The sequence below is a fragment of the Opisthocomus hoazin genome, chromosome 6 (assembly GCF_030867145.1).
Source record: "Opisthocomus hoazin isolate bOpiHoa1 chromosome 6, bOpiHoa1.hap1, whole genome shotgun sequence".
NCBI classification, from domain to species: Eukaryota; Metazoa; Chordata; class Aves; order Opisthocomiformes; family Opisthocomidae; genus Opisthocomus; species Opisthocomus hoazin.
In genome coordinates, this window is record NC_134419.1 from 3990262 (window position 1) to 4013765 (window position 23504).

Sequence of the window (23504 nt, forward strand, 5' to 3'; positions counted from 1 at the left end):
CCCCACTATAACCACGTACATCTCTTGTTTACTAGAAAGTGCTTCAGTGACTACAGATTTACTCTGGGGCACAGCAGGAAACTTTTCTCCTTTAAATTTAATCAGCCCTTTTTTGCCCCTTTTTTTTTTTTTTTTTTTCCCCCTTTCAGAGCAAAACACCAGCTATCAGATCTGTGCTTCCCATCCACTCCTAAGACTCCTCAGTGCGGTGCCTGGAGGTGATAGTGTGAACTCACTCAAGAATGTGAAGGCATTTTATAAATCATTTGGTTTCAGCAGGAGGGGGAGAAAGGGAGAAGGCAGAGGGATGATATAGTTTCCAGCACATACTCGGCAATAACTCCCAACTGTCAAACTTCAGCATTTTCTTCAGTTGCAACAGTGGTTAACAAAAAAAAATGTTAGGAGAGCAGACATGAAACGCATATAGTAAGCAGTACATTTAATCAGCTGGCACCTTTCTACCACCCCACCGCCAAAATCTATCCCGACCCTATCGCAACCCAGAAAAAAAAGTGGTATAACTGAAGATATGGCACTGATGGGAGAAAAAAGAGCCGAAACGACTACCATGAACTGCTGTAAACAACCTGCGGCGCCCTTTGTGTGCAAGATAACAATAGCAGAGCTAAAGGAGCATGTTTACAAGTGTGGCTTGCTCGCCTCACCTTCCTCCTGCCCCCTTTTGCCACACTTGCTACGTCGCTGTTGGGAAAATATTTGCGAACCATTGCAAATAAAAGTCTCCTTCTCACTTTCCAAGAAACAGATCTGGTACTTTTCCATTTCAGTCACACTACGGCCAGGCTTCAGAGGGGATTTTATTCTCGCTGCTCTGTGAGAGTCACCCTAAACTTTCTTTCCATTTCCTATCTAGCAACTTTCGCAATTAAAAAGTAGTATCTGCAATTAAAAAACAGCATCTGATGAGCTATAGAGGTGATGAGGCTTTTTCTGGGAGCCTGGTCTCACCAAAGTGCACTCCCTTGACAACAGCAACAGTCCAGCATACAGCTGTCAGGAGCCGTGCATTGCTTTTCACCTGCATCACTTTGCTCGTGTAGACAACTTCAGATTTACAAAGTTTAGGCTACTTGGAAAGCACCTGATTAACCCATGAACCTGCAGTATACGCAGATACATAGATTTTTTCGGAGTGTGCAAACCAAATGTGACGTTTGGCATTAAATGAAAATCACCTTGCACCTGTAAAACCAGGTATGATTCATGTGGGCACTACACCACACACAGAATCCAGAAGAAAGTATGAAATAACGACATACATTTTCACAGTAAATATATATATATTTGGAAAGGCCTAGAGTCAACAGAATACCTCCTGCCTTGGTCAGAAAGTCAGAACAAAAGAGCACATGAGCAGGAGCGAGAAGGCGTGATTCCTTCTCGCAGCTCTTGGTGGTGGCTCCACGCTACACTGACATTCACGGCCGAATGAACCAAGCCCTGGCTGAAGCAGCAGAGGTTTGGGTGCTGGTGGTTCCCGATACGGAGAAGGGTAAGTGTGTAACCAGGAGGACAAATATGGGTTGCTGTGAAGGTCCAGGCTGGCTGGGACTCGAATCATGAGGGACCCCTGATGCTCTGGGCGGACTGGCAGAGCAGCAGCAGGATGTTGCCCCTCGGCCTGCCACCAAAACCGCCGCCACCTCCACCTCGAGCCGGTGGGGAGGACGCCGCGGGCGGCTGGCCGGCCAGCGCCGCCTCCAGCCCCATCTCTCTCCTGTGGCTGGCACCGTGAGAGCCAGCGCCTCACCAGCTCATCTGCAGCGCAGAGCTCCCCGCACGCATTTTGAACTTCCAGTGGTTTGACCACAGAGGGCAAAATTTTGGCCAGGGAGGGCTTCTGATGGCACGAGAGCAGCGGCGAGTCAGGCGGGAGTTCGCTGCTGCGATCTCTGGGCGGAGGGCTCCCACTCGCTTCAGCAGCCGACTGGCACTGCTGCAAAGAGACGCTACCGAAATAGATGTGAAGTAATGAGTACTTCGGTTAAGCGACTGATTTCAGAGTGTGCTTTTATCCACAGGCCCTGTATTTATAGTTCAAGCCTTTTCAATTAATACGCACACCCTAAAAGAATTAAACTACTAATTATCACATTTTACCGTGGTTCACAGAACTTTCATCAGATCTAGTAAATGAAATCACGAGTTCAGCAGAAGAAGCTTTACTGCGCCAAATTATGTCAAGGGTATATCATGTTGATAATAAAAGATCACTTGGTTGGAAGCCTAACCTAGAAGGTTGGGGAGGCGTAAAAAGTTCACATTTTGGATCGTGCTGCTCTGGTGTGGGCGTTCTGTGTTTTTTTTCTCGGTTATTGTGGAAGGCAATTTTCCTGCAAGTAAAATTTTCCCTTTGTCTTACATTACAGGCATTAGGAAATTCTTACACCGAAAGACAAACAGATAGGTTTGGGGTTTTGTTGTGCAAGTTAGGCCTTGACATCACATTCTCTTCCCACTAATAAACTCCCCTCTCTACTGGACAGAAAATTAAAACGATGCCCATACCACAAATAAACTTCTTTCCCTAAGTGCCCAGCTTCTTGGTGGGCAAGCGTGGTATTCAAAAGCATCCTTCAGCCTGTGGTCCGCTCAGGCAGCAGCAATTACTCTGACGCAACACAACTCTCGGTTGTTAATTAAACAGCAAGTCTCCCAAGAAGACATTAAAAAAAAACCCCAGTTGTAGTGAAAATTGGAGATTGCTCACTGCTCCAGCCACCCTTCCCAGGAGCCCAGGAGGCCTGGCTCAAGCCAAGTCACCTCTCAGCATGTGAAGGTGGGACGCGGGTGGAAGGGGCCGTCACGGGGCTGGAGGCAGAGGAGGGGGCAGCAACCCGGCGCTGCTGCGGGGCGAAGAAAAGCCGTGGGCCTGCAGAGCGCGGGAGGGAAACTTGCCTGGCCGAGGCACGGGAGCTTCCGAGGAGGGGGCTCCTGGCCAGCCCATTGCCAAGCTGCCTCTAGATGGCCCTTGCTGTTATCTGGTGGATAAGCATACGCCGAAGGGAACGGAACGGAGCAACGGAATTAAAATACATTTTGAAATGGCTTAGAATAATCGCAGCTGTATTTATGCACTTTATCCACTGGAAAGGTTCATTGCCTTTTCCCTGTACACACATATGGAGGAATAAAAATATATACTCTAGCCACATTTCTATTTCTCCTTTGCAGCATTCAGCCACTCCAAGCATAATGAGCGTTTCATGTCTTTCAAGCACTGCATTGTCATACTATAGGCATTCATTGCATGCTTTGAATATTTCCTGTCATGCTCACCTTGGATGAATTTTTTTGTGGGAATGCTTTGCTTGTGAAGGTTAATGGTTAGCAGCAGTGAAAACTGAAGTCCTCTGACAATCCTCAAGTCTCCCACACCGCAGGTCACTGACGAGAAAGCCTCCACTCGGCCCCAGCAGAGGCTGCAGGCCTGACCCTGATTGACGACCGCGTATCTCGCCCAAGTGACAGCCAACACCCTCCGCTGTTGCCATCGCAGGGTCCCCTCAAGAGAGTGCCAGCTACTGATAAGCAGGCTAAGCCCTGAGCCTCGCAGAGGACCTGCTAAATCCTGGACATGGTGTAACTGTGGCTCACAATCTGGACCACAAAATCATTTAAGTGTGAATGTCAATGAAAAGATGGTAATAAAGGGAAAAAATGGTGTTTTCTTTCCTAATTATTCAGATGCTTCTTCATGAGAGTCATGAAACTGGCTGGGAAATACAGCTGGATGTCGCAAAGTTTCAGTTCTAGACTCTTACGATTAAAATACTGTATTTCTAGTTCTTGTTGGAATCTAACTGTAATGAAATCAGATGAACAACACGCAAGGCTAAGTCACACATAAGTTAAATTTATAACCAGACATATCTGCTTTTGTTTCCTCGGGAAATGCTGGCTCTCAGAACTGCCTACACCGCAGTCTCTCTCAGGGGGTGACGAAACACAGGTTGAACCCCATCAGACCTTCATCAGCTGATGGGTCCTGCTAGAGCCGACAGCCGACTCTGCCCAGCCCGCAGCAGGCAGCAGAGCCCAGCCCCACCAGCGCTGCCCTGCTCGGCCAGGGCTTTCAAGCCTGGACAAAGTTCCCCATCGCTGTTCCCGGCAGACAGCGTGATCCGTAAGGGTGCAAATCCGTTCAGAATTTGGTCCTGGCAAGTTACAAAGGTGCAAACAAGCTGACATCACCAGGAGCTTTGACTTCAGCACCAGCTATGAGATTCCTTATTGAAAATGCTAAGGGTTTTTTTTTCTTAAAGCTTTTTCTGAAGCAAAGTTAATTTTAGATTAGTCCCTCAGGCTGTGATAACTCCTCAGTGTTGCTCTGTAAACAAGAGAGGAGAGTCTCATGCATTTCTAAGATTCTGATGCAAATGATCCCATGAACAAGAACACTAATAAAAGCTGCCGTTACTGTTATTACCCTGTTTGCAACTGTAACTGATAGAAAACTTTCTCTGCAAGGCTCGGTTATCTGCTGCAAATGAGGTGTTTCAGGAATGCTGGTCATCTGAGACCACGTACTTTCTAACAGTACCAGTTTCAGCGTTGTGTGTTCAGAGAACTGCTCGTGCCGCGCACTCCTCCGGTGGGAATTAGGGGGCCTGTCCAAGGCCAGCTGACCCTCTGCACACCCCGAGTCCTGCCGCGCTGGCAGCACCTCCTTGGCGAGCAGGCGTAAAGCTGGTTGGCATCGCGTTCGGCCACAGCCGAGAGAGCCCGGGAGGCAGCTGGGCTCCACCTGAAGCGGTGGAGACGGGAGGTGAGGCATGGCCTCGGAAGAAGGGGTGGCCTCGGAAGGCAGCGCGTTTCTACTAGTTTAAAATGTGGCTGTTGAAGGAGTTGGAGGTCTCAGCCACCATTCCTCTTATGAGGCAGTCGAGCGGAGGCGACAACCACAAAGAACAGTTGTGTTTTCTGCACGTCCCACCTTGAGAAGAGGGTTTGACCTCCGCATCCCAGAAGAGTGCCTAACCCTCGGGCCAGGCGGGCACCCCTTCCGCTGGCTGAAGCTACCCCACGAAACAAGAACGCCAGGTTTTGGGGCCAGAAAGCAAGCATACAAGAAGGGGCTGGACTCTGCAGCCTGTTCGTTAAGGCAGAGAGGTCTTTCCCCGAGCTGCTTTTGCATTGTACCAGGTTGCACATAATCCCCTCCTTCCTCGCAGCCAACGCTCTGTTACGCCTGCCATGACCAGCCTTGCCTAGAGAAGAAGAAAAGCAAACTTCTCTTTGCATGTGTTCCCACTATTGCCTTCTTTTCCCCCCACAGCCTGAGGATCAGAATTTCTTCCTTTATGTTTTTAGGCATGGAAAAGTAAGCATATACTTGAATATTTTTTTAAGTTTTAATACTCAAGTCCAGCTCCACTTAAGCAAAGAATTCACAGATGATATTTACAAGTCCAGTGTAATTACTGCAGGGTTGAAAAACGAGTTCTGTGAGTTACGGTACATCATTGTTTTTCTTTTTTCTTTTTTTTTTTTTTAATGTTACAAAGAACAATGTGCCTTTCATTTCCTGCAGTGCTGTTAAGGTACTTGCAGCTCAAAGCAGCAAGAACACATTAAAACTAAAAAGCATTTGGTTTGGGCATTAAACATTTTTATTTTTTAGATAAATGCCTCTCCTTCTACAGAAATTGTTTGAGCAATGAATTTGGCACACGTTAGTAATCAGCTGTAATAATGAATGCTGCCTTGCTCACTTGAAAAGGGAGAATTTACCAACTTCTTTAAAAAGAATTTGCTAATGTACAATTAAAGTGGTGTGCTACCACCTTTGAGTTCCCACATCACAACACCACACGCTCGAGGGACCTCAGCTGTCTGTAGAAAATGACACAGTGTTCTGCTGCTTTGCACAGCACACTTTGGGCGCACCTTTACGCTGCAGTTATTAATTCGCCCGCACTACCACATCAGACACAGACATTGCCTGGTGGATGTCTGACATCCATTTACTGACAGCAGTAACACAGCGCTGTTCCACATTTATTAACCGCTTTGTGCTGCACCCTCCTTGCCTTCCTCCAGAGTTCAGCTCCTGCTGGAGCAGAGCAGGGGTTGACTTTTCACATTCTAGGAATCTCTGAAAGCTACAATCACAAGTATCCCCACTTTGCAGACAAAAAACCTGAAAAGTTGTCCTACAAAAGTTTAAAATAATCCTACTTACAAAAAGCAAATCTATCCGATAGCCGTTTCCATGACTGAAAGAGAGAATAAAAGCCCTAGAGAGAGTCCGTGGCAATGCTGAGCCGGGAATTCAGTTGTTCCTGATCCCCAGGCATGCAGTCACTTCACTACACCAGACTAGCCATTTTGCCATCCTCAGTTCACTGAAAACCAGTTTGTTTATAAAATACACCACCAAACCAGTGCATTTAACAAGCTTTTTAAATCAATAACCTTTTTTTTTTTTGATTGGGTGAATTGCAAAATCACTTTGCGGTGCCAGCTGAAATGAAGCTTGTACATACCATTAGGCAACTACAAAAGTGGGGAATTTTCCACACGGGTGTTCCACCCAGCTGGTCAGAAAAAAAACTCATTTGAGCAAACTATCAGGACATCACAACACGCTCCTGCCTTTCAAACGAAGCTGCTGGCCTCTTTCATCATCCCGCCTGCAAATTTCCTCGCCCACGTCACAAACAGACCGATCCTGGGTTTTCCTCCTCTCCCCGAGGAGCTCTTTCCCGTGCTAACGGACCTGAGAGGCGGCAGCACCGTGCACATCATTCAGCTACACGTTCACTTCACCCCTGGTTCCAGGACAAGACATCTGGACCTCGGACCACGCGCGCATGAACGAGCCCTGTCTCACCTGCATGTTTGCTTTCATGACCACCATGCCGGGTATCTCCCTCTCTCTCCAGAAAAAAATAAATTATTAGTATTTCTGTAAATTTTTGCAGTAGTGATCAGCTAAGTGACTGCCTGAAAACTATCCTGGCTTAACGAACGCTGAAGAAAAGGCCAGAGTTAGTGTTAAAGTCACCACTGAGAGCAGAAGATGTCACCATCTTCTCTGTTCGTGATGATCCTGTTCCAGAAAATGCAACTGTAAAGCCCACTAGAAAAAAGGAGTGGCTCTAAAAAAGAAAAGCTTTTTTTCCCATAGACTTCACTTTAATGAAGGGTAGACATACAGGCTTTCCAAAGTAACACATACAATTTAAAATGATAAATTAAATTCTGTAGTAGGAGGCCTTCTTTTTCAGGGCTGTATAGCTGACCCTTTTGAACCTACATTACTCAAGGTATGCAAAATATATGTGTATAATAAATAGCTCTAGAATTTATGGAGTGGAACAGAAAGGATATTAACAGGCAAGTAGAGAGGCTGTATAACCCTCACAAGGCCTTTAAAGATTTATTTTTTTTAAATGAAGGAATGCATGCATGTAAAAGGTAGTACTTAATCGATACACTTCTTTGTGCCTTCCAGAAACATATGCAAAATGATTCCAAATCTGCCCTCAATCTGGTCATTCTGCTGTTAGCATCAGTGGGAATAAGATTATTCACAATACTATTTTTCTTTGGTTAAAAAAAAAATTCCGCTCTGTGTGGGCTCATTCCCACTCTCAGTAAAATCAATTAAGAGGCTCCCATTGACTTCGGGGGGGTTTGGATCAGGCCCTGTGGAAGTGGGGCTGCAGCAAGTGTAGAACAACGCAGTTAATATGATTTATTGTGTCCGTTTCTGTGCGTGCAGTTTTTCATTTTCTAAAGCCTGCAGTTTTGCTTTCATCTTCACGTTCAGTAGATAAGAGCTGCAGATCTGTGTTGATCTACACACTGGGTACACTGCAAGCTGGGGGCTGCGTGTGCTGAGAACGAGCTCAGCGTCTGCCCAGGGGGAGCAACCCCTTTAGGGCCAACAGACTCCCTCAGATGCATTTGTAAAGAAAAATCTCCCACACAGGCACTGCAAAAGGTGCGTAATCAGTTAGGAGGCTTCTGCTGTGGTGGGGAAAAATACCCTTTAGTAAAACTGAGAAAAAGCAAAATCCTTTTCCTGTTTACTAAAAAAAAAGTACCTTTTGCAGGTCACCAGTGAAGTTCCAAGAATTCACTAAAAGCTTGTTTTACAAGGAAGGCTCGGGCTCCAAATCAGAGATATTTCATTTCACTAGGCTCTTACAGATTTTACATTATTTAACACTGATACTGATGTTTTTCGGGGCGGTTGTTGAGTAACAGCCTTCCTTAAGACTGCAGGGTAAGAAGAACTGCAGTTTAATAGCTGCAAAAGAATATTATTTAAACACAAAATAATAACATGCTTGGTGCCTAATACATTCTAAATTGAAGTATGATTTAATAAACACAGGCAACATATTCCCCACAAAAAAAATACCAGAATTGGCAGAACAAAAATCACAGTTTAGTCAGTTCTTCTCTTAACCTTGCAATCCTTTGGCTACAAATTAGAATTTCTGTGAACAGGATTGATAAGGGAAATTAGGCACTGTCTTTCAGAAACAACAGAAATGTTTTAAGATGGTATGTTTAGAGATGAGCAGCACAAAATCTATCAAAATATGAAACCTCTCATATTTCAATGGGAGGAAAATACAGGAACCCCAAAAGCCAAAATCTTCCTAGCCCAGTGAGCCCTATGTTCTATGTCCTACGACACAGGTTCGTATTTTAAAGTTTTCTATGTACCTAAAGCTCTTCTTCTTCCCTTAATTCTATCTGCCGTCTAAACCTTGATCCAAATGCAGTATGGATGTGAACGCCACCCTTCAACCTTACTCCCGCTCGCAACTTGTTCGGTTGCTAATGAAGTCCCCCAAACACACACGGAACACACATATAGCTGCAGGGAGGCACTGCAAAGGTTTGAGGCAAAACCAGTTAGTTGCTCTATGAAAGGGCAATCACAGTTTTATTATCATAGATACAATATTTCTACATGAGATGGATTTAAATGTACTGAAAATGGTGATAGGTTGTAGAGACACAAACCTTTCACACAAATTCTTCTCTGTGTATGCACAGTAGACCCCAGTACAGCAGGTCCCCCACCTACATTTAGGACTTTAAAAAAAAAATCTAGTTATGGATGAAAAAGTCAAGAAAAACTATTAATAATAATCACTTTCACTTTGGGAGACTTCATTTCCAAGCCTTAAATGCAAGTAGTAAACCAAAACTCAGTTGCCCACGGGCCAACAAAAATTGTTGAGGTCTACATTACTTAAACACAAAAACGAAGCGAAGCCGTCCCCTTACACACATACTTCTGCTTTCACATACAGTCCCTGCAGAAATTCCCTATTATTGAATGATTTTTTTCAGGCTGCTTTACAATGCAAGCCATTGATTCAGTAGAAGCTGTTGCTTCTACTTTAAAACTGTCCCAGTTCAGAAAACATCAGTGTTCCCAAACGCCACAGTCCTGCTGCTACTTCCAAACCGGCTCAAGCTGCTGCCACCTGAAACGAGGGTACTGTGAACATAGGGAGAAGGAGCAACGAGCTCCAGTTGAGCCTCCCTGCCCTGCTTACCCATAGTATCTACAACCTTCACAGCACGCCGATAAAACCCTACAGACAATGCCGGTAGCACCCGTATCCGCCCCGCTGTGGGTACCTGCCTGAGCAGCTGGTGCGGTTATAGGTGTGCAGTCCTGCCCTGAGACCACAAGGCTTGGCAGCGTTGCTGCTCGGTTTTGTTTGGCAGATTTTTGCAGTAGAGAATGGGTCTGCAGAAACATATTTCAAAGCAACCATTTTGTTTCACGGGACTATCTGAGATCCTGCACTCTAAAATGATGGCTGGCCACATACCGAAAGTTAGGTACTTCAGTGTGTCATGTGAGAGCATCAATAAACAAAATGAAGTTAAAAGCACACAGATAAAAATGGAAGCGATGAAGCACACACCCCCAGGGGGTCATGACTCACGGCCCAGGGATTGAAAGCCTTTGCTACGGAGGAATAAGGATAAGGGTTGCATACAGCAGGCTCTTTAATGGCATCTCCCTAATTAAAATTATTTTTAAAGGAAAAAAAAATGTCTCTCTCCAGGACTGGAGAAACAAATGCTACCTCAGATTAGTGAAACAGTAGCATTTTAGCTATGAGGAGAGTACACAACCTATTTGTAGCTATCCCATGTCAATTATTCTGAATAATCTTTTTATGTTAGACATAGGAAAAAAAATCTTTATAAATATGGGCTGTTTTAATATCCCAAAGCAGGAGCAGCAGGTAAGAACTTACCATTTTCTGGCTGGTCCTTAATATCAGCTTCACTTGGCTGGCTGGGACTTTCAGATTGACTTGAATCTGAAAAACATAAAATACAGCCAAAAATTACAGGGTCTGCTGTGGAAAATAGATCAGAGGCGCCAGACTTCCTCAGAAGGCTGAGTACAAACTAAGGACAGGAGTGCTGCACTAGGACATGATAATGCAAAAGTCCCGTGCCTAGGTAATATTTTTGCTAGGAAAAAAAAGGGAATCTTGTTTATGGCACTACACAGAGTGCTTGGTGTGTGTGTGTGTTAGCATAAATTAAGCTTTGAGAATCCTTCTTTTTAAAGAAGGCATATTTAAACTACTCTCCTACATGTTTTTTATAATGCAGCCTCTATGTTGTATACAAACCAGAGCCTTAATCCAACACATAGTAAAGTCTCCAAACATATTTTCAGGCAGGCATATAAAGGTAACTAAGCAACACCACAAAGTCGTGGAGATTGTTGTCTACGCATTTCTGGAACAAAATCTGCAAAACTGATAGTGGAGCTGATTTTGGTCGTACTTTCGCAGCGGTTACAGTAGTACGAGATCGTTGAAATGTACGGCACTGCCCCTGATTTGCAGTGGTATAAATGAGACCAGATACTGGATGAACTGCTTTAGAACTTGTGCAAATAATGGGTCCTACAAACTCCCAGCTAACACTCTCCAGTGAGCACAATTTATTTGCCTAAAATAATAAAATGACCTATAAAAGGATATGTGTAAATATGAGTGGTTTGCATTTTTTACACATTATTAACTCTATGTGAAGATGATTGCCTTTGGTTCAAAAATCATTCTTAGTAGAAGTGTCAGTCAAACTGTATTTTCCTTCTTAATTACTTCTATCACTATGAATTGGGAAAAAAGGTCCATTTACCTGTGTGGAAAAATATTTTTTTAAAAAAATCCCTCCAATTACTATTTTTGCAATTAATACAAACAGAAAAAGATTTTTTTTTTTCTCTCAGAAATGGTTCTGTAATTTATTGGTCCCATTAAAAAAGTTTTTGCTGTGAAACAAAACTTAGGAAATTAAACCACTTGCTACTGCACCAAAACCACCCCCAATCGTGGCAAACCTATTTTCTGACTTCACCTTGACTTTGCAGAGTTTAGAATTAGCTGTCTGAAATTTGACCACATTTCAGTGAGAAGTCAATGCAAGATCAAAAGGTCATGACACTTAACTGTGATTAAATTGAAAATCTTACTTCTATTGCAACAGAGTGATAACGCCACCCCTTCTTTTTCTTTGAGGTATTAATAGCGCTGGAAGAAGCAGTACTACTAGTGACCTTGGGTCAAGCAATGCTAATTTATTGCTTTAAAAAGGTTCCCTGCTTTTAAGCAAATGAAGATTTTAATTACCGCAGAGCACTATAAAGAAAATGCCTATTTTAAATATTCAAATTTTTTTTTTACCTGCTGACTGTATGCATTAGGTATCATTCAGAAGCTTAGAGGACAATCTTGTATAAATTAAAAACTAGAAGTAATAAAAAGCACTCACAAAACAAATTTTGATAAATTTCAGAATATAAACGTTCAGAATATTTAGCAAAGAAAGCTTCAGTACTCATAATTCTATTTAAAATAAATGAAATTCTCCTAAAAAGTGATCTGTTTCCCAGTGTGTCCAGAATCCATTTCTTCTCTTTTGTACTTATTATTTTTAATAATTTCTCCAGTGAAGCTCAGTGAAAAAAACTATTCTCACTTCTGCAATTTTGTTTTAAATACTGATCTTCTGGCTTATCTTCCACTGCAGCTCGAATCAGTGACAGCACATAGACTGCTGGGTAAGATGCACAGTGCTGTTCTATTCTGGCCACCAGATTTTGGCAACAAGTTTTGCGTTTCCAACACCACAAAGGCAGAAACAAAGGTAAAATATTAGGAATGCAAAATATTTAGTTAGCATTCAAAGTCAACATTCAATGGATTTCATTTTACAGGGCAAGCATTAGGGTTTTGATTATTTTTTCGGTTTTTCTTTTCCTCCAGCAAGCCCTGGCTCAATCCGCCTTTGGGCTTTCTGTTTAAAGTAGGGTCAGAATTCCACGAAAATTTACATATTTGCCAAAGTTACTGCAGAAATACAGGACTCCAAGCCTGCTTTCCTTACAAAATTTTAACAGGCCAGCGAAGCAGCGAGAGGGCCGGGGCTCGGCGGCGGCGGCAGGAGCCGGGCTGGGCGCTGGCAGCCCCAGCCTGGCACCTTCGCTCGGCGGCAGAGCCCGGCAGCCGGTGGGCAGCGCGCAGAGCCGGAGCTGCGCCGGGATTTGGAGAAACAAAGTACTTTTGTCTGTGTTGAGTGCTGCTTTCCCAACACCAAAGCCAGTGGCACAAGAGAGACTCTACTGGCCGTAGGACATCTGTTTGCACACGGAATCTTAACTTTCTCCTTTTATTACTCTGGCTACTGCGATAACATTTTTCCTAATTCTGCTTTCCTGTCACCCACCCCTTCTGCTGAAATTAAATATTAATTTCTAAAAAAGACAACAAAGGCTTTAAGCACTATTCTTCGCGGAGAGGCACGGGGCACTAAAATGCAGGACGAGGGAGAATTAAAGCCAATCTACCCGGCGGTAGAGATGACGGGAGGCTACCGAAAACACGTACTGGGCAAGCGTATGCTCAGCATTGTTATGCAAGGTGGCATCTTGTGGAAACCCCAGATAAGAAGACTGAGTTAAGGCACTTCGCCAAAATGTTTATATGCAGAATTTTGCTTCCCTGATTTTATTCAGATGCCGCAGATGATCCGGTACATATAAATGTGCCGCCACATGGTTAAGGGATTGGCAAAATCAGAGCCGTTGTATTTTACAGTCTTGCCTAGGACGAGAGAGTCTTGCTCAGCCTCCACCGCTCGCTCTCTGCTTTTTCAGCAGTTGGCAGTAACTCCTGTCGGGGCTTTTTTGTTGTTTTGCATATGGAAACTTTAAAATTCCAGTTTTCTGAATGCTTAGTGTTTTGCGGGCTCGGCTGCATCGGGAGGGGGAATGTCTGTCCTGCTGAGTCAGTTAGCCAAACAGGTGACCGGAGGAATAAATTAATTTTTGCCAATACATAATTGATATAAATGGAAGATCGTTTTCATAAGCATTTGCATTAAATCAATAAAATCACTTACTATAGAGCAGTTTAACAATTCATTTGATTTTCTCTTTTCTATATATTTGATAGCCACTCTGCAAAACAGTGTACACTTTATGCCTATTTTCTTTAGCAACAACACTGCCAGTTAAATTCTACCACCTGCAATAATTAGAGCCATTGGAAAACATACAAAACAAAATATACAGTAGATGCGAGCCCCTCTTGAATCCACGGCCCCCTGCGGCAACGAGTTTCATTGGTGCCTTAAGCTAAGGCTGGTAGGAAGCCAAAGAATCTGTATATTACAATAAAGTGCATGTTATTAAGGGGAGGATTTAAATGATTTCAGATGGAGTTGGAAATATTATAGTGAGGAACCACTATTAAGATTGCTGAAAAAAAAAATCACCAAGGAATCTAGTTTTATATTTAAGGAAGCTTAACCTTGAATAGCACAATGGGTTTTATTTGGGGGCTTTCTTAGTTAAAGAAAAGTTAGTGGTTGGAATTTTTAACCCTGAACTAGCCGGAGTTCGTATGTACACTGGAGTCAAGGTTACTGGACAAGAGAAGCTCAGGGGGATCTGGCATTGACCGTAATCATGGGGGAAACAGGATAAAAAGCATGTAGAAGCTATTTTACTCTCTACTTCCAAGAATCAACTATGATTAAGGGATAAAGAAAAAAAACCCCAACAAAACAGGCCAGTTTTGCCGAAGTAGCATTTCGTACTACGTCTCTATTCTCCGTTCCCCTTTGGATCTGTTCCTCATGCATACGCTACCCCAGCACGACCGAGGCGGTTACGCCCGAGCCCCGGGTCTGGCGGCTGGCAGGGCCCTTCAGCGCCAGGATGGAAGCTCCGGACTTTTCAATACCCAGTTTGCCTTTCCAGCTGCAGCAGGAGCGCGGCTCCAGCCGGGCTGCACGACGGCTGCGTGGAAGCAGGGCTCGTGGCGCTGGAAGGGAGCGCTCCATTGTTTGGAAAGAATAAAACCTTCCCAGGAAAGTCTGGCCCGTGGACACGACCAATGTCAACAGACTGACAATGCTGTTCTTTTCTGGAGACCGTGACACGGATGGTGAAAAGTTGCTACGCTCCTCCACCAAAAAAGCCAGCTTCCAATGTCATGGCGCTTCCCAGGGCTAAACCACTTCATGGCTACCTGACTTTGGAGAAACAGGGCACTTTCTTGGGCACTCACACTTTCTCGACACACCGTGTTTTCCAGGGCACGCTGAATCCAGCCTTGGGTGGCAGTGACCTGCAGGGACCGGCCTCATCGTCTGCTGCTCTACGCAAACTGAATGAATGGGTGTCAAGATTATTTTTTACCTACGTAGAGCCAGCCCTGCCAGAAACTGAGCCCTCGCTAGCGGCCAGCGTGCTAACTCGGGTGCAGATGCCTCTATCCTCCAAACAGTAAAGGTGATCCCTGCGTAGTGGAGAAAAGAAACGACGGGCGATGCCAGACGAGCCAGGCTGCGCTGCCACTGCCCGCGCTGAGCCTGCTCAACAAAGCGGGCTCCCTCGCCTGCGCTGCCAGCCCGGCACCTTGCAGGAGCGCCGCGGAAGCGCACAAGTTAAATTTGCCATTCGCATCATGTTTTAGGGAGGGAAATACTGTATAATAAACTGACATATTTTATTCAAGTTTCAGAGTCCTATTTGTAATAAAATATTTATGTGGCTGGGCTGTGTTCATGCAATAAATTTTTCATCTATAATTTTGGGCATGGATTCTACCAAAGATTTATATATGTTAAAAAAAAAATAATCTAAATTATGCTCCTTTATATACAGTCTTACGTGGCAAGCCTAAGGTATTTACAAACAGAAACCAGCACCAGGACTGCGCCTTTTTTACACTCACTTTCCCTTCATTAGACATTGCAATATAAACACATAGGGACTGCTCCATATATGCTACAATTATTATTTACGGCTATTTTGGTGGCTACTACTATTTCTTTTAAGGAAGGCCTGGCTCTCCATTTAACTCCAGCCATCGCTTTCAAGTCAACTTTTATAGGGAGTTCAAAGTGCTTCATTATCATACACCTCGCCGTCCCACACGTAGACACCCGCACCAGGCTCCCAGTTCGATTTCCGACCCCCTGTCCAGCGCGCCCCATCCCCGCAGCTCCCGAGCAAGGTTCCGCAGCGGTAAAATCCCTGCGGTGCCAGCCTGGGGTTTTTTTTTTTTTTATAAGGCGAGGACTCTTAATTCCTGTACACTGGGAAAGAGATTATCTTTGATAATGGAAATGTAAATCAAAGCTTGCTGTTGTTTATTCCAGACAGACATTTGTGTGTTAAGTCTGTTTATCAGGCAACACTTTGTCTAAGCCAGGAAGTAGTCAGCCTTTGTAACAAGATGTATGCAAATGATTTTCCCAGCAGCCCTTGCCACAAAACTTTTGTGGCAAAAACCCTCCTTGTTACTCCAGCAGTAAGACGCTCCTAAGCTACCCCGTAAGCAGACTAGCAACAAAACAGCTAGCTAGACTATGCTGATGAGTTTGAATGAGACCAAAACATGTGCCCACAGTCTGTTGCTCGGTATTGTAAGCAGACTTTGTGTATTACATCTGTTTATCAGGCAACACTCGCTCCGCCAGGGCCGCTTTGTACCAAGGTGGATGCAAACAAAGATCTCCGCAACTCCCCGGCTAACTTTTTTTGGACGCAGAAATTCCCGATTACTTTCCCGGTCGTAGGAAATAAGAACGCGAAACTTCGGCGAGAGGCTGCGAGACCCGAAAGCTGTATCAGAATGGTTTCATTTTAAATCAACTTTCTTTGTTCTCACAAGCCCATAAATGATTTACTGCTATCGTGTGATAGCCTAGAATGTGGGGAATCTGCGTATTCCCATATTTGTTCCTTGATATTACAAACAAGTATTTGATTCACTTCTAAATGTTTGTTTTTAAAACAGTTTACAGCCTTTGATTCCTGCTTACTGATTCATTTCTGGAACGTTTTCTATTTATTCCTTTGCAGTAGCGAACGTTAATTTTGACTTAATTCAAATTGTCATCAAAGGCTTCCTTAAGAAATCCCCCAGCACAGATTTTATTTGTTATAATAAAATATTCTTAAAGTAAACATCATGCAACTGTGTTTTTTTTTAATTCCAAGAGATACAAAAATCCCTCACCCAAAGGATTCAAATTGGTTCAGCCCTTTTTCCTAGACAAAATAAACACTTTAGGACTTTACTTGTTTGTATTCTCCTCAGTGGTGCTGTATGCATCACCAGCTAAAAACAAAGAAACTTTTAGCTGCTCAGACAAAATGCAGAAGCTCCCCAAACAACGAAGCGGGGGGGTGGGGAAGCATTCAGAAAGTCTGACAGTCCATTCAATATAGGGATGATGGCCATAATGCATCCAGGGTCCCCTTGCTAATTAAATATGCATTGGCACAGTTTTGATCGATGCAAGCCATGGATCAGATGACACACCTGCAAAATCTTGAGCCCAGAGCTCCCAGGAAAAGGAAAATACAGGCTGTCTCCTTATCTTTGTTTTCAAAGGCTCTCAATTTCTGTGCTTAGATATCTAATTTAATTCTCTCACCCCTCAGCAAACTGGATTAGGAAAGTCAATACTGCCATTGTGCATCGACAGGAACACACAGCTTTCCTTTTATTCAATTTAGCCATGACCTTTAGACAAAGATAATGACAACTGTCTAAAAGTAAGGTAAGGCCTTAAGGAAGACCCTGCGGTGGGGCCTCTCTCGCTTTCCACGGCTCCTCTGCCTGGGAAGAGCCCACCAGACACGGAGAAAATTCCAAAATAAATCTTCTCCCCAGACCACGGCAACCAGCTTGGCGGAGCGGCAACGGCACCCTCGGCGGCGACGGGCTCGGTCCCACCCCACGGAGCCGGGACACCTCGCTGCCGGCGTGGGACGGCGGCCGGACCCTCGCGAGCCGTTTGCCGAGAGGTGGCAACGTCTCCGGAGGAAGCGCGCGTGCCAACAGCAAGCGCCGAGCGCTTGCCTGGAGAGGGACCGCGCTGTCCCATTTCTCCGGTGGCTGTTAGGGAAACAGCGAAACGGAAGGGTCAGGCCAGTGTCGGCAGCAGCACTCATTTCTAATTTCTGGCTCCGATACTTGGGAGGAATTGTAATCCTAGAGCTAAGCGCACGGCGCGGAGAGCCGCGTGCAACCGCGCTTCGCTGCGGCAGAAGGAGGAACCGGCACGCGGATTTTCCTGGAGCTGAGCTGGAGCCAATGGAAATGACATTACTTTCCGATAGGTCTCACATCAATATTTTTACCAGCCTTCCTACATCAGATAGCATCTTTCTAATACATCTGTAAGGAAAGGACAGAGAACATGCCCTAAGCTAACGAACAGCTATCTGACATAATCCACTTTGGTACCTACAGATACAGGTCGTACCTGAATCAGTGATTCGGGCATCTAAAAATTCATATTCTTTGAGCAGCCCAGCTCCACAAAATGTTAGCTTCCATGCTGCACAATGTTTAATTCTGCAATATTTTTTTAGCTGCATTTAAAAATACACTTGGCATTTCTAGCTGCGGACCAATATTTTTCTCATGTCTTTTTATACAGATTTGGAGGGAAAGATATTTGTAATGGAAAAAAATATGTGCAAAGTTGGATTGCGAAGTTTCTGTAATCTTGGGAAATAAAAAAAAGCAGCCTATGCAAGAGCTACAAGAAACCATATGGATCAACAAGAGCTGCCCTCATATCCCTGGGAAATATAAATTAACCTACATTTCATCATCATAAACCCCAAAATAAAAAATCTAATTAGAGTCTCTACCCTCAGATTCACTTCTAGAAAATTTGCTTATCCCCCTCACAAAATGATTTACAGTACTTACATCCATTTCTTCAGAGTGATTTAAATTTATTGAATCATTTCAATTTTTAGAGAGCTTCCATTTGGATCTGTATGGGTTTCTAGACATATGCGGTGCTCAGTTATTTAAAATTAATTGCAGTACAATAATTTTAAATTGCTCCACACTACACGAATCTCAAGTGCTTTGAAATATTTGAACCATTCTATTTAGAAGCTATCAAACTTCTGAGCACATGCATCAAAGAGTTGTTTTAAAAGCCGAAGGGCCGTACTGACGATCCCAAAGTGCAGGTGAGCACGGCTCTGGGCATGCTCAGTGCACACGGATCTGAATTTATAGAACAATTCCACAAATCTTGCCTGAATGTCAATCTTCAATTAACAAAAACGGATTCTGTAATAATTTCAAACCACTAAAAAATTTCTGAAACTAGAAAAGCACTGTTATAAAATAATGGCATACATTAAAACTATTATTACTTCTAATGTATATTTATAGAACATTCTTTTCTCCTGGAAATTAAAACATCTTATTAACATTAAACTAAGCTTTACAATACCTCTGTGGGAAAGGTGAGCATAACTATGCCCACTTTACGCAGGGATTGAGGAGGCACATAGAGGTTAAGTGATTTACCTTCAGAGGCACAGTTACTAAAAGGAGTAAAAAGCACGGGGCTGAGCTCCCAAGCCGCTGCTCTAGATAATAAAGTATCATTCCTACCAATACAGCCATTACAATGGCAACGGCACTGACCGCTCAGGAAGCCTTGAACTACATTACATAGAAAATTACTTGTTAGAGTGGATCCAAAGTCACCTAGAAGGAGTATTTCCAGTCACTCTCAGCTTCTGTTTCACTTGCTTTTTTTTCTTATTAAGTATTTTGAAAAACAAGAAATCATTTCTATGTTTCTCTCCGGAGTATTTTCTAACTCAATTTAACAATAAAACCAACAGCATTTAGGGTGACTGAATAGCTGGTTCTGCAATGCCTGACTCCAGGTATAAGGTGAAGATGAAACTGTGTGATGAGCAGATCTGGTAGCTTTGGTCAAAGTCTCCAGGTCTGCTTCTATGCAATTTTACACTGGTGAGCAAACCAACATCAGCAAAGCAGGATTATGGCCACCATATGGTGAGACTCCATTGGCGGTGGTACAGTCACCCAATTAATCTCTATCCCCCACCATCCTCTTGTTATTTATTTATTGTGACAAACTCATCCTTATGGGACCCACGGCAGGGAGCAGCGTATTCCCAGGCTATTCTCATCAGTGCCCATCCTCATTCTTTATCCGCGCTGCCCAAGCGGTAGCTGCCGGTCTGGTACCGCTCCTCTGGCCAAGACGCACGGTGCTACAAGGTCACGACCAAGGAGGCTCTTTAGATTTTCCGTAGCAGACAGGAATAAAGAATTTTTCAAACCTGTCCTCCACCAGAAAGCCAAATAAAGCCCACACCCTGACAACGAGCACAGCTTTCTCAAATTGCCTTCCACAGCTCGCCTTTCTAACACCGCGCGAACAACCTAGCTGTTTCTGGAGACCATCGGGGTGTCCACAGATTTCAGCCCGTGCCTCTTGCTAAGGGCTCGCTGCAGCCGGAGCCATTCCAGACTTCGTCAGCCAGCAAAAACAAAGAAAACCCTCATCAAACCAACAAACTGGGCAAAACCCCTGACCTCCTCCTCCTTTTTCAATGTCTCCCACTTCTCTTTCTCCTAAAGGACAGGTGTAATTTTCCTATGATTAACCAAAAATTTCAGGTAGAAATCTATATCTCAAACAGAACAAAGAGTACTTAAAAAGAACTAATATCTCAAAGAATGGGCCCATTTTCCCTATTAAGGATTATTCTGTTTCACACAGGGAAAAACAATATTGATAATAAAAATATGTGTGATTATTTAAAGAATAAAGAAAAGGTGAATTAGTATTCCATGGAGTTTTTGTCAACAACAGAATAATATCAAGTTACAAATGGGGCAATCTGAACAAAGTTTAGGTACTATATTTTTATTACAGATCTACACTAGCAGCCCCGTTTTCACAACTCCCTTTCATTTTGATGTACCTGGTGCTTTTCCTCTTGGTTCCCATTTCAGCCCCTGTTAAGTACATATTTGGTTGTAGTGGCAAATTTTTTTTTTTTTTCTGGCAGATGTCTTTTCCTTGTTCTGTTCACTCTGAGGAGTTCAATGTGGCACGTGAAAAATTTCCATTTCAGGTTTTCTTAAGCTTTACGCAAAATCAGACTGCTGGCAAAAACCCATAGATATATAGAACTATCCAGCAGAAAAAGCTGCTTGATAGTTCCCTTTCCTCCCTCCCTCCCTTCCTCTCTCTTGCCTTTTTTCTGAAAATAATTGCAGAAATATTGCCATCAGCCCAAAGCCTTTTTTGAACTGGAAAGTCAGAGGATTTTGCCCACAAAGAATTGCCACTGATTGCCGCACCGTGGATGTTTCTACTCTCACAATATTGTAGACTGCGAAGAAGAACAGAGAATTACCATAAAAATCAGGACGTGTTTTGTTGCATCAGTATCATGTTGGCATCAACAACATAGACTCGGGCAGAAAAAAAATCAGCCTTTTGGTAGGCAGCCTACTTGTTCTGTGTTTCTGCTGTGTTTGTAAGCCATGCGAGTGGAAGATGAAGTTAAAACTCAGAGAGAAGGAACATCCTGCAGGCTCGGTACAGAGCCACCACACCGAGTTACAGCAAAATCTAGGGTACGATCGCCGTAAATCATGGAGAAATGGAACTGTATCTTCATCTCAAAGGCCAGTGGATCATTATAAATATACAAAAAAGTAGGGCATGTATATGTACATAAGGTAGGATTCCCTCCCCCCCCACTGACAAAGATTAAGCTTAATGTGTTGACTCTGAAAATACAACCTAAAACCCATTTTCACTTGGTCCCAGTGCTGCAAAACTGAATTTTGAGGAAGAAGATGAAAACTAGTAAAGTCCAGAGCTCTCAAAACCTGTAACTACACTGTGTAGACAAATTTTAATAAAACTTTCAAAGCCATGGTTATGATCTGATGAACAGACAGCTTGACTTGATTACATTTTTAAGTTTCAGTTTCTATTTCTGTTTTAAGATGAAAAAGATCATAGAGTGTCAGAAATTTGAATACTGAATAGCAAAAGCTCTTGCAGGTTTAGAAAGCATATAGAAAAGCTGGCAAAAGAAAACGCTATTCCATTGCCACCATCTGCTTTCTGGCATATTGAAGAAACTTTACTAACAGCAACATTTTCTTGCATTAGAATATCTGCTAATTAGTTTTGTTGTAATTTTTTTTTTTAAATTACCTTTTACACAGAAGGCAAATAGCCAGTTTTTTTGGCTGGCTACACCTTACACCACGTCTGATAACATTTTCACATTAAGTTCAGTTTACCTCACATTTTTTCTATCAAAATCCTATCTTTAGCATAGCCAAAGCCTGCAAAAACTTTGCCTTGCTGAGACTAAAGAAAAAAACATCAAACATACGAAGTGTTAAAAATCGCTGAATAACTCAAAGGAAAAAAGATAATTTTGAAGGCGTTTTGGCTGAAATCTATTTTCCTTTGAATTGCATGAGTGTTTTAAAATGTTAAAAACACTACAGAGTGACTAATGAATGTAAAAGAATGATAAAGAGTATGGGTCCAGTTATCAGTGATGTGCCTAAAACAAAATAATTTTGGACAGTCTGCCATGCAAATATTGACTAAAATGTCATAAATAATGTCTGCAACAAAGGGAATCCTGTAAAGGAATATTCTGTTGTACTTAATGCATTGTAGAGCATGCCTTTTAGCAAGCAGTACATTACAGAGCCCGAAAACTTCAGCTGGACAAAAAAAGCTAAAATTTCCTGGATAAAAATATTACTAATTTTTTTTTTCAGAAACCGACCTTCCAAAAAACGAAAGGTACAGTGTTGCATTTGGATAATGGTTCGCTAAGAAGCTGACTTTTCAAAAGAAATGAGTTGTCCAAAAATTAAAAATAGACCAAATTTAACCACCTCATTGACTTACGACTATTTCCTCTGCCATTTTTAACAGTACTTTCACCCATTTATTTGCTGTCAGGGCAGAGGCTGTTTGCAGGTCTGTATCATACTGTGCTGAAATAAAACGCAAAGACATTAAGTCTAGTACTGCCCTGGCCGAGAGCTGAGAGATGGCAAAGATTTTGTTCAAGCACTTCTCAGGACCTAATTCCATCTTGGCTGCAGAGTCCGACTGCACTTTGCATGTAGGGTTAGAAATAAAGATGCAATCCTGAGAGAATGGTCACGACACACAGTTTTGTATCAGGCAAGGTAGGCAGGAAGGGCTCAGAAACTACTTTCAAATCTCAGCATTTTAGCCATTTTATTACTTTTTCAAGAGTGTTATAATATGAAGTCAAAAGGAGGAACAACATGGGAAGTTGCATTAACAAGCCCAGATTACTTGCATCTACACTGACATATTGTGCTATGTGTAATCACAAACAACCCAGTCACTTTTTCTGAAAGTCTACTAAAAAATTTAAACAATCAGGGCTACGCTGAAACCTTATGCATGTGTTTTCAAAAATTTAATTTCTGAGAAAAATTTCACATCCACAGAAATGACAAATAACAAAGATATTTTACATTTCTAAAGCATCTTTCATCCCAGATCAAAGAACTTCATCAACAGTAATTCTCAAAATACTCCTTTGAAAGAGAAGTACTATTAAACCTGTTTCATCTTTATCTAACTTGATCTTTTTTCTTTATAAAATGCTAGTTACTGTAGTATTTCTCTAGGTGGAGCATGACTCTATAGGTTAAGTAACTTGACCAGAAATACTTACTAGATCAGTAGCAGAACTGACAATGGTCATGTTGAGGAGTCCAGAATCCTAAACCCTTCCTCCTTCCTAGGCTAATTAAAAACATCTATGTGCAAACTGACTTAAGGGGGACAAAAAAACCCCCTCTACGGTCATGGGACTGAGATGCCACCAAAGTCAGTGAAGTATCTGGAATCAGAAGGCACTTAAAACAGCTGGTAGGAAATGCTGTCGTAGTGAAGAATTAGATGGACAGACAGATAGGTGCGTGGGGGTAACAAATTATGGGTGAAGACAAAGAGCACGCGTTCGCTATTTTCAAAAACTTTTGGCAAAAATTAAGTCCAACTTTCTAACAGAGATGAAAAGCCTGCCCACCGGGATGCGCCCAGCCCCGCGAGAAAGGGGAACG

General features: G+C 43.0%; 1 protein-coding gene across 15 annotated transcripts in view; it reads right to left on the reverse strand.

Moving 5' to 3' along the window:
- Positions 1–23504, reverse strand: part of NFIA (nuclear factor I A) — a 361042-nt gene that overhangs the window by 106924 nt on the left and 230614 nt on the right. For 13 of the 15 annotated variants that reach the window (XM_075424357.1, XM_075424356.1, XM_075424366.1 and 10 more), the window contains exon 3: positions 10272–10337. The exons of the other annotated variants lie outside the window; for them this stretch is intronic. In XM_075424357.1, the coding sequence (XP_075280472.1) occupies positions 10272–10337 (66 nt within the window). The remainder of the gene's footprint in view (positions 1–10271; positions 10338–23504) is intronic. 15 annotated transcript variants of the gene reach the window in all.